This window comes from Terrapene carolina, unplaced genomic scaffold (genome assembly GCF_002925995.2).
Source record: "Terrapene carolina triunguis isolate 2854851 unplaced genomic scaffold, T_m_triunguis-2.0 Scaffold95, whole genome shotgun sequence".
Lineage (NCBI taxonomy): Eukaryota > Metazoa > Chordata > Testudines > Emydidae > Terrapene > Terrapene triunguis.
In genome coordinates this window covers 16,253,131-16,271,282 of record NW_020664446.1, presented here as the reverse complement: position 1 = coordinate 16,271,282, position 18,152 = coordinate 16,253,131, and the positions used below count along the sequence as shown (strand labels likewise).

The 18,152-nt window shown below is 41.6% G+C and overlaps 1 protein-coding gene across 1 annotated transcript; it reads left to right on the top strand.

Moving 5' to 3' along the window:
• The first annotated feature begins 1,554 nt into the window (after positions 1-1,554).
• SFXN4 (sideroflexin 4) lies at positions 1,555-18,032 on the top strand. Its single transcript, XM_026651056.2, has 13 exons — positions 1,555-1,644; positions 2,608-2,673; positions 8,017-8,091; positions 9,710-9,736; positions 9,829-9,883; positions 10,672-10,697; positions 12,003-12,056; positions 12,142-12,207; positions 12,314-12,394; positions 13,535-13,622; positions 15,157-15,272; positions 16,037-16,122; positions 17,906-18,032. The coding sequence occupies exons 1-13, from the start codon at positions 1,606-1,608 to the stop codon at positions 18,030-18,032; spliced, it is 906 nt and encodes a 301-aa protein (XP_026506841.1). The 5' UTR covers positions 1,555-1,605.
• Positions 18,033-18,152: the final 120 nt, after the last annotated feature.

The window sequence follows — 18,152 nt, the reverse complement described above, 5'->3', positions numbered from 1 at the left end:
TAAACCTTAACTGACTAATTTAACTAAAAGGCAGCAGACATGAACAACGCAAATAAGTTCAGTATAAAAAACCAAGCAGACTTGAATCTGGTATTTTGCTGTACGTTTTTCAACTTTGTCTATGTCAGGGTTCCTTCCCCACTCTGAAGTCTGGGGTACAGATGTGGGGACCCGCATGAAAGACTCCCTAAGCTTATTTTTACCAACTTAGGTTAAAAACTTTCCCAAGGCACAAATTCCACCTTGAACGGTATGCTGCCACCACCAAGTGAATTAAACATTCCGGGAGGGCCACTTGGAGCCCTATCTTCCCCAAATATCCCCCCAAGCTCCTACACCCTGTTTCCTGGGGAGGCCTCAAAATAATATCCTCACCAATTAGTACAGGTGAACACAGACCCAAACCCTTGGATCTTAAGAACAATGAAAAATCAATCTGCTTCTTAAAAGAAGCACTTTAATTAAAGAAAAAGTAAAATAATTACCTCTAAAATCGGGATGGTAAGTACTTTACAGAATAACAAAAGACTCAAGAACATAGAGGATCTCCCCTCTAGGCAAAACCTTAAAGTTACAAACCCAGGGATAAACCTCCCTCTTCCTACAAAGGAAATCACAAGCCAAAATAAAAGTAAGCTAACGCATTCCTTCACTAATACTAATAATAATGGAGTTGGATTGCTTGCTTTCTTGATCTGTCTCCAGCAAAAGCCACAGAACAGACAGACAAAGCCTCCCACTCCCCCAGATTTGAAAGTATCTTGTCCCCTTATTGGTCCTTTTGGTCAGGTGTCAGCTAGCTTACCTGAGCTGCTTAACCCTTTACAGGTAAAAGAGGAATTAACCCTTTACAGGGTAAAGAGGGATTTTATGCTACCCTTAGCTGTATGTTTATGACAGTCTATTTAAAAATAAACCCTGGAAGGCATTTGTGTACAAATAATAAATAAGATAGAGCCAGTTATTACTAGGTTCCCTAATCAGGAATCAGGATACCCAGGGGGTCAGTGCAAGGGCCATCTGGTGAGCATTGGGGAGGGCAGTTGGTTATGTTTTGGGAGTGTTCTATTATTTTTGCCTCTTGTAAAAGGGGCAATGATCCTTTTTTTTTAATTAAATGGTGCAAGAGTCAGGGTCCCCCCCCCCTTCCCCCCAAATGGGTTTAGGAGAACTAAGCATCCAAATTCCTTTATAATTCAGAATGAATGAGGTGCCCACCTCCCCATGGTCCTTTTGAAAATCCCACCCTGTCTGTGTAAATTGGGGTGGGGGGTACCCCTGGGCACAGAAATGTGGCGCACAGAGAATTAACCTAGGCCTGGGGTTGGAGGCAGGGGCTGTCTCTGGCCAGGCAGCTGCCTGAGAGGCGGCTTTCCCTCGTTTCAGCTGCTGTAGCCATTTCTATCAACGTTTCTACGCGCATCCAGCTACTGCGGTGAAAGGCAGCTCAGGAGCCCGAGCTGCGGCGAACACCACCCAGCAGGACTAGATCTAAGCGGCCTGCGCCCGCCAGCAACGGGGACAGGAGAGCGGCTGCCGGGAGTGTGCAGCAGCCGGAGCCTCCCCGCGGCAGGACCTTTTCCGGCGCCGCTGCTGCTCAGCCTCATGGACGTGAACTTGCAATTCTGGAGCACGGAGGGCAAAGTATGGAGCGGGAGAGCCCTGCCCGGGGAGCGGGGCCGCAGGGTTGCAACGAGGGGGCAGAGCGGGCAGGGGGCATTTCTGGCTGGGCGGGCGGGAGCAGGACATTGATCGTATCGGGTCATGCCAGAGCCTGTGGCTGGGCGTGGGGTGGGAGCGCGGGTTCAGCCATGCGCACCGTGGCCCTGCGGGAAGGAGACTTTCCCCTGCAATTACCCTGCTCTGCTCCCGCCAGCGCTGAAGGTCGCAGGCCTCCCCAGACATGCCCCCTCGCCCTAGGACAGGGGAAGGGGCCGCCCTGAGGCTGGGTGCACATCCTTCCCTGCGCACCCTGATCTGCCTGTGCAACCAGCCAGTTTTACAGCTGTGCTTTAGGGTGACCAGCCCTCCCCATAGGAGGGGCTTTGTCTTATGTATGTAACTGTTGTAACCCATTAAAAAGTGTCACACGGTTTTTCACACTTGCTATCTGGTCACCCTAGCTTTAGATTATGAGGGTCATTGGTGGCTTTTGTCTCCTTTTTGGTTTATCCAGCGCCCCTAACCCGTGATGGCCCTCCACGGTGCACAGTTGAACTGCTAGAGATGCCATACCTGCTGCTTCCCAAATGAAGTGGGAAGGAACATAACCATTGCCAAGTTACGGGGCATTTCTCCCCAGGGTCTTAGCAAGCAGACTTGCTTTGTTGCTAGTTTTATGAGCTCAAAGGCAACCCCAGTTTTCTCGCGGATAAAAGTTTTGCTCACTATGGCTAAGACGAAAGGTGGCTCTTAGCTTGTGAATGTCATTCTGGCTATCAGATTATAACAAAAAATAGGGGATTGCTATTGCTAGTGGAAAATAAAAAAGTTGACAAAACAAAGTAGACAGAGATTCTTGGTTTCTTTCTGTTAGCTACAGAAAAGCGTTAATTAAGCTGAACTGCAAAATATTTGTACAGTTTCCTTAATGTATATTTTTATTAGTCTTTTTTCCAAAGATTTCTTCACTGGGCAGATATTTTAGACCCCACAGTCTTACTGAATTCTAATGTAAGTACTTTACCTCTTTTTACAAAACTACAGTTTAACAGTTGTACCTTTGCACATGACTTGAATGTGTGGGTGATGTGAAGTGAGAAGTGTAAGCACAGGCTGTTCTGCTCTAGACTCAAAGGATCCGCAGGAGCAAATCCCAACAGTGTTGATTCATCTCTTCCTTACTCTAACATAGATAAAATGCATTTCATAAGGTTTACTGTGATAAGCCCTTACAGTTGGGGTGTCCACGTTAGATATTCAATATCCCATAACAGTTATTGTAGGAAACTAGGAGTTTCTTTGCTGTCCAGCATACTTCTATCCCCTCCTCAGTGTTGCAGCTGCACTGACGTTCAGGGTCTTGCACGGCAGCCATATAATCTGAAAAATTCCAATTAAAAATATACTGTGTTGCGCCTTCCTACAAATTCTGCCTTTAGTGTTATCGATTAGAATCTACTTAGACTTTGGCAGTATAATATGGCAGTTCATGTTTCTGTGAAATTTACGAGGCCTGAACTTAGGGGCCACAAAAGTGAAGGAATACTAGCCCTGCCCCATGCCAGGAACAGTACAAGAAGGTGCACTTTAAACTTCTGTGCATCTCTGCAGTTCGTTTCCACTATGGGTCTGTCTAAGGGTATGTCTACACTACAGGATTAATCCGAATTTAGATAATTCGAATTTGGGAAACAGGTTGTATAAATTCGATTGTGCGCGGCCACACTAAGCACATTAATTCGGTTTTTAACCACATTAATTCGGTGGTGTGCGGCCACACTACCCCATTACTTTAACCACAGTAATTCGGTGGTGTGCGGCCACACTAACCCTAATTCGAATTAACAAAATCGATTTAGGCGCTACTCCGCTCGTCGAGGTGGAGTACAGAAATCGATTTTAAGTGCCCTTTAATTCGAATTAACTGGCTCTGTAGTGTGGACGGGTGAAGAGTTAATTCGGATTAACGCAGCTAAATCCGAATTAAAGTCGTAGTGTAGACCAGGCCTAAGGGCCATCTCCCCCCCGCCTGCTCTTTGAGCTGTTCCACTGCCTGGAATCTCTGAAGTGCTGCCTGCTGCAGCCCTGCCCCCGACAGGCTTGTGAAGAGGTCTTCAGAGGCCCCCCTATGGCTGTCCTACACAATGTCTGCAATGAGGGAATTCTTACCCAGCTGGATTTTAGGGCCCCTTTATGCGACATCAAAGGGCAGGGGGGAATTCCACGCTGAGGGTAGATTCTCAGCTGGTGTAAATTGCCATACTTCCATTGAAGTTCATGGCCTTTCATCACTGGAAACCAGGTCCAATAAGGATTATTCATGTATGTAAGGTTTCAGAGTAGCAGCCGTGTTAGTCTGTATCCGCAAAAAGAACAGGAGTACTTGTGGTACAAGTACTCCTGTTCTTTTTTCATGTATGTAAGTGTTTTATTAATGAGGTAAGCCCCAGTGAAATCAGTGTGGCTGCTTGTGTGGGTAAATACACCTCTATCCCGATATAACGCGACCCAATATAACACGAATTCGAATATAACGCGGTAAAGCAATGCTCCAGGGGGGCGGGGCTGTGCACTCCGGAGGATCAAAGCAAGTTCGATATAACACAGTTTCACCTATAACGCGGTAAGATTTTTTTGGCTCCCGAGGACAGCGTTATATCAGGGTAGAGGTGTATTCTGAAGGTGTGGCTGTAACCCACTTCTTCCCCTGGTTGGAAATGTCTTTAAATCACAAGAAGTTCTAGAGCATATTTAATATATTTCACCTCAGTAAATAAGATTACTTTTTGACGTTAGATTCAATGAACAGATTTTTAAGGTGTAAATATTCAGGCGTAAAGGTATTTCATTAATTATATAGAAACTGTCACACAAACTTTTGTGGCAGAATTTTTCCCCCTCTGGTCTATTGATTCTTCTTCATTAGAATCTTATCATGTATAGAGACAGTACATACAGCTGGGATATCTGCTACTATCTAGGCATTTTTCTCCGAAGCGATGGAAAGAAAATATTGCAGCCCTTTCTGTATATATTTTTGAAAACTTTAATTCACATTTTTAAGTGCAAACCACATTAAAAAAAACCCTGTGAATTATCTTGACTGTGACCAAAAATTGTTTATATATAAATTTTTCTCAAGACCTACAGGGTTACAGCTGAAGTACGAAGTAAGGCAGAGTGTTGCAAAGGGAGATGATATATATTCATGATGAAAAGTAAGGTCACCTAGCAGTTCTCTCCTAGAAGATCCTTGGAAAGTAGAGCCTCCAAAATTAGCGTCTAATATGTATACGATTCCTTTTCTTTATAAGTATATGTGTATTTTTCATAAAGTGGTTAGAGGCAAAAGGCATCCTTTCAAAATTTGAAGTTAAACCCTACTGAGGAAAATAGAAAGGAGCATAAACTCTGGCAAGTCAAGTGTAAAAGTATAATTAGGAAGTCCAAAAAATAATTTGAAGAGCAACAGCCAAATACTCAAAAACTAACAGCAAAAAATTTAGTACATCAGAAAGAGGAAGCCTGCTAAACAATCAGTGGGGCTAGTGGATGGTCAAGGTGCTAAAGGAGCATTGGAGGAAGATAAGGCCAATGCGGAGAAACTAAGTGAATTCTTTGCATCGGTCTTCACTGCAGAGGGTGTAAGGAAAGTTCCCAAACATGAGCCATTATTTTTAGGTGACAAATCTGAGGAACTGTCCCAGATTCAGGTGTCCATTAGAGGAGATTTTGGAAAAAAATAATAAATTAAACAATAAGTCCGCAGGACCAAATGGTATTCACTCAAGAATTCTGAAAGAACTCCAAATGTGAAATTGCAGAACTATTAACTGCGGTATGTAACCTATAATTTAAATCAGCTTCTGTACCAGATGACTGGAGGATAGCTAATGTGACGCCAATTTTTAAAAAAGCCTCCAGAGGTGATCCTGGCAAACACAGGCTAATAAGCCTAACTTCAGGACCAGGCAAATTGCTTGAAACTATAGTAAAGAACAGAATTATCAGATACATAGATGAACACAATTTGTTGGGGAAGAGTCAACACGGCTTTTCTAAAGGGAAATCATGCCTCACCAATCTATTACAATTCTTTGAGGAGATCAACAAACGTGGACAAGGGTGATTCATTGGATAGTGTACTTGGACTTTCAGAAAGCCTTTGACAAGGTCCCTCACTAACGGCTGTTTAGCAAAGTAAGCAGTCCTGGGGTAAGAAGTAAAGGTTCTCGCGTGGATCAGTAACTGGTTAAAAGATAGAAAACAAAGGGTAGCAAAAATGGTCAATTTTCAGAATGGAGAGAGGTAAATAGTGGTGTCCCCCAGGGATCAGTACTTGGACCAATGCTCAGAGGGGTAGCCGTGTTAGTCTGAATCTGTAAAAAGCAACAGAAAGGTGCCACAGGACCCTCTGTTGCTTTGGACCAATGCTGTTCAACATATTCATAAATGATCTGGGAAAAGGGGTAAACAGTGAGGTGGCAAAATTTGCAGATGATACAAAAGTACTCAAGCTAGTTAACTCTTCGCAGTCTGCTTTGGACTTACAAAAGGATCTCACAAAACTGGGTGACTGGGCACCAAAATGGCAGATGAAATTAAATGTTGGTAAATGCAAAGTAATGCACGTTAGAAAACATAATCACAACTATACATACAAAATGATGGGATCTAAATTAGCTATTACCATTCAAGAAAGAGATCTTGGAGTCATTGTGGATATCTCTCTGAAAACATCGGCTCAATATGCAGTGGCAGTCAAAAAAGCTAACAGAATGTTAGGAACCATTAGGAGAGCGATAGATAATAAAACAGAAAGTATCATAACGCCTCTATATAAAGCCATGGTACACCCACATCTTGAATACTGCATGCAAATCTGGTCGCCCCATCTCAAAAAAAGATAGAATAGAATTGGAAAAGGTACAGCGAAGGACAGCCAAATTGATTAGGGGACTGGAATAGCCAGGGCCGGCTCCAGGCACCAGCCTAGCAAGCTGGTGCTTGGGGCGGCACATGGAAGGGGGCGGCATGTCCGGCTCTTCGGCGGCGGGTCCCCTCCCTTCCTCTCGGCGGGAAGGACCTACCGCCGAATTGCCGCCGAAGAAGCAGTGGCGGTAGAGTCGTGGTGGAAGTGCCGCAGATCGTGATCACGGCTTTTGTTTTTTTGGCTGCTTGAGGCGGCAAAAACCCTGGAGCCGGCCCTGGGAATAGCTTCCGTATGAGGACAGATTAAAAAGACTGGGACTTTTCATCTTAGAAAAGAGATGATTAAGAGGGGATATGATAGAGGTCTATTAAAATCGTGACTGGTGTGCAGAAAGTGAATAAGCAATTGTTATTTAGTCCTTCACATAACACAAGAACTGGGATCACCAAATGAAATTAATAGGCAGCCGGTTTAAAACAAACAAAAGGAAGTACTTCTTCACACGACGCACAGTGAACGTGTGGAATTCATTGCCAGGGGATCTTGTGACGGCCAAAACTATAACAGGGTTAAAAAAAGAGCTAAATAAGTTCATGGAGAATAGGTCCAGTAATGGTTATTAGCCAGGATGGTCAGGGATGCAACACCATGCTCTGAGTGTCCCTTGCCTGTGTTTGCCAGAAGCTGGGAGTGGACGACAGGGGATGGATCGTGCGATGATTGCCTGTTCTGTTCATTCCCTTTGAAGCACTTGACATTGGCCACTGTTGGAAGACAGGAAACTGGGCTAGATGGACCATTGGTCGCACCTAATATGGTCGTTCTTATGTTAAATTAAAAGTTCAACTGTAAGGGAAAGCTGTAAGGTCCAATACTTCATTTTAAACTTATTAAAGTTAAGATGCTGGAGGATCTGATGATATAGTGACTCGTATTTCCTTGGCTAACTGATCTATGTTATGTTTTCATTTAAAATTAGACATTCAGCTGCTTGTGAGGGAAAACAAAACAATGTATCTGGTGTGCAAGTTACTCAAGCCAGCAATCATGCACGTGCATAATTTTAACCAAGTAGTTCCATTGATTTCAGTGGGACTGTTCACATGCTTAAACTTAGGCACACGCATAAGTGTTTGCAGGTTTGCCACCTAAAATAACGCACTGGACCCAATAATGGTATAGATGGAGGGGTTGACATAAATTATGTGTGTGCGCATAATCTTGAGGCCATTGAACTGGTGTAGTCCAGATCAGCGTGTATGTGTAAAAGCGTATGAGTGTGATGGTCTAATTTTGTATTTATAAGCACCAAGCCAGCACAGAAGGGCTGTTACAACAGAAGTTTTGGATGGAGGAGTGGGGATGGGAGGAAGGTATTGGAAAAGAATGACTGATCTTTATTTCTGGTTTTGTTTTTTTAGGAAACAATAGAAAAATCCAGATTACTCTTACAAACCAGTGCTCAGACTCTTCAAGAGCCTTTACAGGACAAAAAGGTATCTAACACATATCCTCTAATAAACTGTTGTTATGTATATGTTTGTACATATCCCATTTGAAGTATTTGACTTTTCTTTTAGCAGCCTTATTTAGCTCTTGGAGCTTGGGGGTTTTGCCTGAGTGATGAATGAGGGTCCTTCTTGCTGGACTTCTAAAATGACTTCTTAGGAGCAGTTTATATATAAGAAGATTTTAGGAATGTCACTTTGTGTGTCACTCTGAAGCCTAAAATGCCTGAGTTGGTGTGAAGTGATAGAAACAGCTACAAGCATGGTTGAGAGCTCTTTTTGTTCAGAACATCACTAGGTTCAATCATCGCCTGGAATTGCAAACTGTTGCACTCAGTATTTAAGTTCTCAGCAACTGTTGGCATTTTTACATGCATGACTGTATGACTGATACCCGACTGCACAGATTTCAGCTACTAGTTGCTCTTACAGTAGAATCTTAGAGTTATGGATTGACTGGTCAACCACACACCTCATTTGGAACCTGAGCGTGTGTCTATTTGAGTACTTTATAATATTGCTTATGGAAAATAGAGGCTACATACTTCATGAATGAAAAAGCTGTCACGACTGTATTAGAAAAGGCAGGTGCTCAGAGAGTCTGAGATACATACGGGGCACACCAAAAAAAAAGCTTCAAAAAATCTGCATTACCACCGAGATTTTCAGTCTCTTATAAGCTGCTAGAAGAATTCTTAGGGTAGCTGCTGACCTGAATTTTGGACTCCAGTTCCATCAACCAAGAAAGTATCATTCATTAGTGCATCTTATTGCATCAGTTCTCTTAAAAACTGCCGGAGAATCATAGGAATCAGTCCTCTTGATAACTTAACACTTCTGCTCTCTCCCACAGCTCAGACATAGAGTCTGTACACTCCTGTCTGATGTGAACTATGCAAAATCTTTATTACATTTATTTTAAATCGTCGATGCTTCATCGTCACATGGGCTGCAGATGAACTGCCACTATTCCAGCTTGGTCTGTCCATCAGTTCTCATAAACTAAGCAGTGGCAGGCTTGGTCAATACTTGGATGGAAAACCTCCACAGAGAATCTTTCTGCAGGAAGTAGTACTGAACTGATGATTCATTAGGTGGAATTCTTTGGTTCATCACTGAATCACATGTTCCAGGCTGGTGTTAGATAGCGCTGTGTTGCTAGAGGTGCTGTCTTTGGGATGAGATGTAAAATTAAGTCGTGACCACTTGTAATTATTAAGATTTTCCTGGCCCTTTTTTGGAAGAGCTGGTGTGTTTAGACTTTACGCCAAATTAAGAGCTGGTTGCATTCTATCCTAAAATTCCATTGCTATTTCAGCTGTATTTTTACTCACTTTCTGACCTGATGGTTTTGTATGTTCTAATGCTGTTAGACAACAATAACAACATTTCAGGACAGAAATCAAATAAAATATTGTATTCAGTAGAAACTATGGGGGAATTTTAGAGAGAATATAGTCAAACAGATGTGTGTGTGACATGCTATGTATAAATGTCAGTTATCGTTACAGAAAGATTATATAGAATAAACAAAGTTAAAATAAGATTTTAGCCATTAAATCTCTTCTGAAGTGCCATTGCTAATCTTATTTTCAAATCATGCTAGGTAAAAGAAGCCTGGAAGCTAAGTCTGGTGAGTTTATAAAAGATGTTGGAATTTGCTTCTCATATTTTTCATTTAGGCTGAGAGAGAGAGATGTGCTAACTTTCTTTTTTCTCTTTAAGTCCTCTGTGCACCCTGGTACTGGCGAGATAATTCCCCTTGTGTTTAGACCACCAGGTCAGTTGCTGTAATAGAAGCTTGCTGCACATTTTTGACATGTTTCCAATGACTGAAACTCTTGGGGGCCCTTTTAGTTACAGAAAAATGAGGCCACCGTTATTCATGTTGGTTATATTTATCTCAGTTGACGACTATTCCCGTAATCCTTTGAAGAAAATTTATTTGTATACACCTTTCACATAGTTCATCTGCTCTGAGCAGTGTCTGCACTCCGACTCTCTAGGGGGAAATATACTGACCAGTCACTAGTTTTTGGCACCATATGAACAGTACCCAAATCTTTTAATGTATATTATGGTGCACTGGGTTTTCCCTTAATCCACACAGCTATGGTCTGACACAACCTGCTTTGCTCCAGACTGGTTGGAGTCCGTCTTGTGGGTAGAATCTGGTTGGGGTCAGGAAATATTAAGCCAGGATTACACAGAGTCTGGGTGAGACACAGATATACTTTCATGAAGGCTATTTATTCGTTACTTAATGTAACCTCTCACTTTTCTTATGCAAACCGTGTCACCACAGCTGTCTTTTGGGAGGAGTGAAATGAATTCCCTATGGAGCTCTGTTATGTAGCTTCCCATTAGCACTGTTGATGTGGACTGTTGCATTTTATGAGAGCAGTATCTTGGCGATGCTTCCACCTCCTGGTTGGGGAATGAGAGACAAAGGTCAAACCCCAGTGCTTTCTTTTGGACTAGTCATACGTGTTTCCTCTCCCCTCATCCCCAAGCCAACTACCTAGCCCCACAAATTGATTTACTAAAAAATGTTGTTTCTTCTTTTAGCTTTCCTGCCCTTAGCCACCCCACTGGTGAGTAATGATGAAAGATTGCAATGGGTCTATGTGTGTATTTTTAATTATCTAAATTTTCAGAAGTGATGAGTCATTTTAGGCGTCTCAATTTTTGGGTGCCAGATGTCGAGTTGGATACCCAAAAATCGAGACACGCCAAACCACTGGTTGCTTCGCTTTCCAAACATTCAAGAATGTCATTCACACGTGAAAGTCAATCATTCAAATGTCATCTGTCGAAATTCATGAGCCAGTTAGAACAAGGCCTGACTTTCCTATATTTACCCAGAATTGGATTTAGAGAAAGACACAGAAAGCCTCATACTCTGCTGCTTGGAACCAGAATATTATCTACTTGTAAATAAATTGCAGGGTGCCAGTGAAAATACACATGGGTGGAAAATAATTCTTGTAATAATGCCCCAAAGTTTACGTACTGGGTATATATGTCACAATTTGGGGAGCTTTAATAGATAGGGCTAGATTAAACCTGGGCATAAGCAAGTACCACTCCTCATTGACAAGAATTGTGTATTAAATCAAGTGTGTGTTGCATCTCTCTCTCTCCATGGATTTAGACTCCACTCATTTGATAACTGCTACATCTTGGTCAACATCATGGATTGAACTACAGATCTCCAGAACTAAAAGCATGACTCCTGACAGCTTGAGCCAAAGAGTCAAGCTCTGTAGCTGAGAGCTGTGACAGACCCGTAGCCTGTGGATCAGGGACAAGTAATGCACGCTGACCCCTGTGGTTACAGTTGCACCACTTATGCTACAGCTGAATTTGGTCCATAAATCTCAAAGTGTAGCAGCTGGAAAGTAAATCCTTAAGGATCAGGCCTGGGATCAAATTAGGCTTAGGATCTGTACCCTCCAACGAAGACTGAGTACCTGACTCTTGTTCTTCCTTGTTTCTAATATTTCTATGATTTGACTTCATTTGTTTCTCTTTGTATCCCACAGCTGTGTCTGTTATTCCTGGTGTGAGAGTGTATCACCCAGCTAGTCTCATACCCACTGTTTGAATGACTGTATTTCTCTTTTCTGTTAAATGGGAAAGTAAATATGCATCAATATATGGAAGGGATATATGGCTTGTTGGGCCACTAAGGGCGAATGGGGGGTCCACAGCAAGAAACTACTGGTGTCTTTGCACAGCAGCTCCCCTAATAAGCCCCTATCTTGGCTGAGGCCTTTGGTACTATTGTAAATAATAATTAATAATAAATCAGTCTCCTTCATACTTAAATCAGCCACTGCTGTCCATAGGTCCCTGGATTCATTGAAACTAACTTTCCCTTGGTGTTTTCCTTTTAGATTTTTGCTAGTTTACTACCACACAGAGGAGCAAAGCAAGCATTGATTTGGCAGGTAACAACCATTTTCATTCTACAGTTATAAGTCTGTTATCCAAGATCCAAAAATACACTGTTGTTTACATTCTCCTTTTCTGCAGTTCCTATTTCATGCTTACACTGCTGGATTCACCATAGCAAATGGAAATGCTACAGCTAAAGCTGAAGTATGTGGGTTTTTTAAAATGATTATTATTTTTCAGTTGCATGATACCACTTTGAACATGAGCTGATGAAATTGAACTTACAGAGTGTGTGTGTTCTGACTTTTAGGAAACTGCATTGCCACAAAAGCTGCCACAAAAGCAACTCCTTCTGTACACAGGTGCCGTCTCTTATTCAGCATGTATGGGAGTACGTATTTGCATTATCTCAATAATTACTTTCTGATACTCTGGCTTGGGGGACTGATAATGGGATTGTCACAAGGCCTAGTACCCTCCAAGTCAGTTCTTCCAGAGCCCAAAGTCACCCTTTCTAGTTTCCTCCCAGTCCTGTTGGGTATAGAAGATTGCGACCTCTGTTGCTCTTGATCAGGAATGTAAGCCTTTACCTGTGCTATTTACTCATCTTCCTCTGAGGTTAGAATTTAGTAGCCTTTTTTCCTGCCACTATTAAATTCTGTTTTTATCATTCTCTATCTCTGTTAGTCTAGAAAATAGAGAAGAAACCATAGAATGAACATTGGTTCTACAAAACACAAACTAATTTAGCAGGTCATAGTGAATTATTACTAGTTAGGTTCTAGAGCCAAGTTTTTAGCTCATACCTACCTTTATAACTGACTAAATTTCAATGCTCCAAGCTATGGTAAAAGTTTTGGGTTTGAAGCTACAAACTTTGGGAATGTTCAGTTTGGGAGTTTTGGCCTCAGTCTATCATCGGATTCAAGGTTTTAGATTTATGGGGATTTCAAACTCCAGGGCTGTTCAATCACCAGTAAATTCAAGAACACAATAAGTATATCTAAGATTTATTGAATTACATTATAATGGGCAAAACTTCATGTTTGCATGGTGATATGTATTGCTAAGAAAACTTAAATGGTTTTAGTTCATTTTCTACACCTAGATACCTATAGTGTCTGGGTGCTTCATAAATATCTAGGCAGATTGATCATGTATTTTTATTCCCACTCATAAGCTCTTTTAGTATCTGTTAATTTCACAGTTGACATTTTTATAGCACATGGGCTGATACTGAGTAGTACCAACTACTGTCCAGAATAGAATTATTAAATACCATTTTTCTTTGATAAAGGTTTCATTTTCCCTTTTTTCTGTAAAACATGTAATCACAAAAAAAAAAACAGTTATTAGAGAAAATTTGTTCTCCTTTAAATTGTTAAACCAGATTTCTTTTTTTAACAGCCTAGTTTTATCAAAAGCATTTAAAATACAAAGCCACAGGTTGTTTTCTTTTTCCAGTCTGTGGCCCAAATTTCATTATTGGTTTAATTATTAACAGAATATGTGTTTCTTCCAAATTTCTTAGGCATTTCCTTACTTTGTCATGACACAACATAGACTGAGTGGTCCTATGCAAACGTTCTTCAGAAAAATTTTGCCCATTCCACTTCTTGGTGAGTAAAAGTAAATTGAAAACAAATAGCTGTGGATTTGTTCTTGTATCTGTTACAGCCCATGTGCTGCCGTCAATCTGCCTTTAGAACTTCTATATCTTTATATAGAACCAAACCAGGATATAACCCTTAGTCTTCACCTGCTGCCTTCACTGGGTACTTTTTCTGCATGAAAGTTATATCTAGCTATTTTGCATTCTCTGTTTAAAGGTCAGTGCTATGAACTATCATAAAATCCTAGGGCATTCTCCTTACTTCCATATACAGGACATGCAGCCATATCTCTTGAGGAAATAAATTCCTGTGCATGGATATGCCACCATTTTTCTCCGATGTGTGACCTCTTTGTCAGTGAAGACATTATCTCTGCAGCCACTGTTGTGGAAAAAGTGAGACTCATTACAGCAGGTTCTTGTCAACTTTGTAAGGCTATCAGGCTAAATTTGTCACTGGCGTAACTCCATTGAGGTCAGTGAAATTTCACCAGGGATGAACTTGGCCTGTAATTTAATGGCTGAAAGTTGCATTCATTACTGGCTTTTATTTCCCACCGCTATTAAAAGGAAGCGGCAACCTTTTTTAACTGAAATTTATAAGGTACAATAAATGTCATCCTGTCTGTTACATGGAATGTAACAGGGCACGTGGATTCCCGAACGTGTTCTTCAGATCTACTTAGAAGCCCACTTTTGATGGAATAAAAATGAAAATACTGAGAGTCCGGATCTCCTGAGTTCTACGTCAAGTGCTGACACTGACTCTCCTCCCTTGGACTGGTCACTTAGACCTGTGTCTCCTCATCTGAAAACTTACTTAATGATAGGAATGTTGAAGGTAATTGGTGACTATTGGTCTTAGTGTTTGAAACAAATTGTGCTGACAACTTTATTGAACAGCCCTTCAAAAAGTTAATGAAAAGATAAACCTAACATTTCAAAAAGGGCTAACTTCCTAGCACTTCCCTGATATGTTTGGCCCGTGCTGCTGTTCACAGTTCTTCAGTCACCTTCAGAGTTGAGGGCTTATTTTTGGTAAGAGTTTTGTTATGACAGCTGAGGCAGGAAACCCATTGGACTCTCAACTCCTCATATTCTGTATCCCCTTGTGTCATTAGCCTAGGATCACAAAACTTTTTTCAGTGATAGACACTACATTGGATATTTTAAGACAATGGACTGCTAAGTCCAGAAGGGAAATGAAATATTCTTGTTGTGTACTAGGTGAATGGGGGTTGCTCTGAATTAAAGCATTGAGGCACATTATTTGAGGTCTGCAGCTGGGGAGCGAAGTACATAATTGAGTTCTGTTGATCTTATCACTGAGCAGTGTGCAGCTTAATGCAGAGGGCAGCGGACTGAGACTTGGGATACCTACGTTCAATTCCTATCAAGTACGACTTGCGGAGTTCATCCCAGTATATCACTGGAATTTTAAAATGTGCATTAATTATAAAAGTCCTAATAATGAATTGGTAAAATCTAATTGGGCCAAAACAACTTTAAAAAACAAACCCAAAACCTTTTTACTTTTACAGCCAGCCTGAGTGTATTTAATGTGATGATTGTCCGAGGAACTGAGTATGAGAATGGAATTGAAGTTATGGACAAGAATGGCAAGGTCATAGGAGTGTCACAAAAAGCTGGGCTGAAGGTAGGCAAACCAAGATATGTTCATGCTGGTTTGTTTTCCCTCCCAACGAAAAGCTGGACTTAGTATTGAGAATAGAGTGAATTAACTGTACTGGAGCCAGGAACTTCTGTGTTTTAATCCAAGCTTATCCACCAATTTGATCTGTGGACTTGGACAAATTCCTTTAAACCAGGTTGGGCCAAAACCCTGGCTTTGTGCAGGTTTACAGGGGATAGAGCCCCCCTTGATCCCAATGCATCCGGTGCAATGGCCAGCCTCAGTGGCGCAAGCACAGGCATTTCTTCCTTCCTTCTAACCCTAGTGGTGCAAACCACCACAAAAGAAGAGAGAAGGCTGCATGTGGGTTGGGGATGCAGGAGGAGATGGGTCACTTTGAGTCAATGAGAGCAGATGAAGCTCAGTACCTTTAAAAGGCTACTTTTGCAAGGCTGAACTAGTTTAAAATAACTTCCATGTCAGATGAGCTGTATAATGCATCAGTGGGAACCTCCCTATTTTTGAGATAACACAGAATCCACAACTGGTATACTCACCACTTGAAAGAGTTTCGTTTCCCTTTTAGAAAGAAATCCTACCAAAAATTTTGACCCTTCACTTAACTGTTGCACGAAATCCTAGCGTGGTATAGCACCTAAGAAAATGGGGTCCTGGTCCATGACTAGCTATGGTAATACAAATAATAAGTTACCAAGACTAAAAGCAAAGCTGCAGGAGCGCAGAGCTGGAGCGTCAGGTAGCTCTAACTTGAATCACATTTTTCTTAGGCAGTACAAGACACAGCTTTATCAAGAGCAGCCTTGTTTGGGACAGCAGTAATTATTCCCGAGTCTCTTCTCTACTTCTTGAACCGGTAAGAGGTTCTACTACTGGGGGGTGTGGCTGTCAAGTTCTGGGGTGCAGTCCAGACCAGTGAGGGGTTGTGTCACTGCCTGCCCTGCAACTTTGGGCGCCTCACAACGCTTTGCTGCTGCAGCTCCCAACCTGGGGCACTCACATCCAGGCTACAGGTCACACCCTGAGTCTGTGTATAGCTGTAGTGCTGGTCTAACAGTTCTGACCCCAGCAGCCTGTCAGCAACACACCATTCACAGTCTGGCTTCCACTAGCCTTGGTTACTATTTGCAGCGTGACCCCAACAAACTCCCAGTCCCAGATTTTCCCCAAAACATGTGTTCTGTACTGTCCAGCCCTCTCCTGTACGGTTCAGATATTGAAGGTCCGTTGCCTCTGTAAAGGGTCAATATTCAACAGTTTGCTGCTATAAGTGGAGTCACCAAACAGATCAGTTTAAACACAACACTGGATTGGTTTAGATTAATAATAAAACAGTTTTATTAACAAAAGAAAATAGAATTTTAAGTGAATTCAAGTATCCGGTATTAAAGTCAGAAATGGTTACAAGAGAAATAAAGATAAAATGCTTTCTAGTAACTAAAACTTGACAAGCTAGACTTGGCTCAAGGTAAAATCCTTACCACATGTTCCCAGCAATATGGCTGACCAAATTATCAGGTCAGGATCTCTTTTCCCCCTCCCACTCCCCAGAGTCCAAGGGATGGTTCCTTTGTCTTCTTAGGTGAAGAGAATAGAGATCCCTTGGGGTTTTCTGCCTCTTCTTTTATAGTCCAGTTAACCAGTTGGGGGGAGGGATAGCTCAGTGGTTTGAGCATTGGCCTGCTAAACCCAGGGTTGTGAGTTCAATCCTTGAGGGATCTGGGGCAAAATCAGTACTTGGTCCTGCTGGTGAAGGCAGGGGGCTGGACTCAATGACCTTTCAGGGTCCCTTCCAGTTCTATGAGATAGTTATATCTCCATATTATAACCTTTGAAGTGGATTCTTCTGAGGGTTGCCCCTCGAAGCAAAGTTTATTCAAAAAGTAAAGAAGGCACCATGGAGTTTGGTGGTGAAGGAGGCTCCATGCTCTTCCTTCTCACCTGTGTTTGCTGAAATGCAAATTTGGGTTGTCTGTTGCCATCTCCTCTCTCTCTCCTGTCTCAAGGACCCTGTTTACTACTTATATGTAAATTGAGGTAAACACACATTTCTTCGTCCAAGATACTTCTGCCTGGGCAGGGCTGTGTGGTTTTGACAATGTTCTAAAAACATTATACAGGGAGATTTCATAATTTTACATATCATGTTGCTACTTAAAATTCACCATGATATTAATGACCAGTAAGTTGTTAGTTTTCAAATGATACCTCACAAGACACATTTTGTACAAAGATTATTACAATAGGGTGTGAATACCGAGGTGCTTTCAGTTACAGCGGAGAGGGCATTAGAATCCTTATTGACTATTCTGACTTCATTGCTTGCTTCTATTTTTCTGCTTGAGTTTTACTTGTATAGCTACAGTGTACGCTTGCACTATAGACTATGCCAAGGAAAGAATTTAAGTGAACTGAGAAGCTATACCAGAAGGATCCTTGGGTGGGGTTCCTACGCGCTAATGTAACATAATTAATAAAAACATCCTGCTGTTTAGTAACTGTGTACAATGTGAAAGTATCATGCTTCCAAGAACTGGCTAAATAGAACAGCAACAGACAAAATGATCCAAGAAAAAAATCTGAATTAAAGGACTGAGGCATTTCAAACCCATAATGGTACCTTCTGTTTTCCCTTTAAGTGTTGTTGCTTATGTCCCAATCCTGCATTGTCATCCATATGTGGACAATAATGCAGGATCTGGGCTCAAAATAATAGTAAAGAAGAACACGCACACGGTAGGGAGCAAGGGAATAGCAAGAACCTAAGTTATATAATAAAGAAAACACCAGCAAGGAATGTAAAATTATTTCACTTACTATAGCACGGTAGCTTTAATTTTCTCCTGTAAAATAGTATTTAACATCCTTTGTTTCATTAGCAATTCT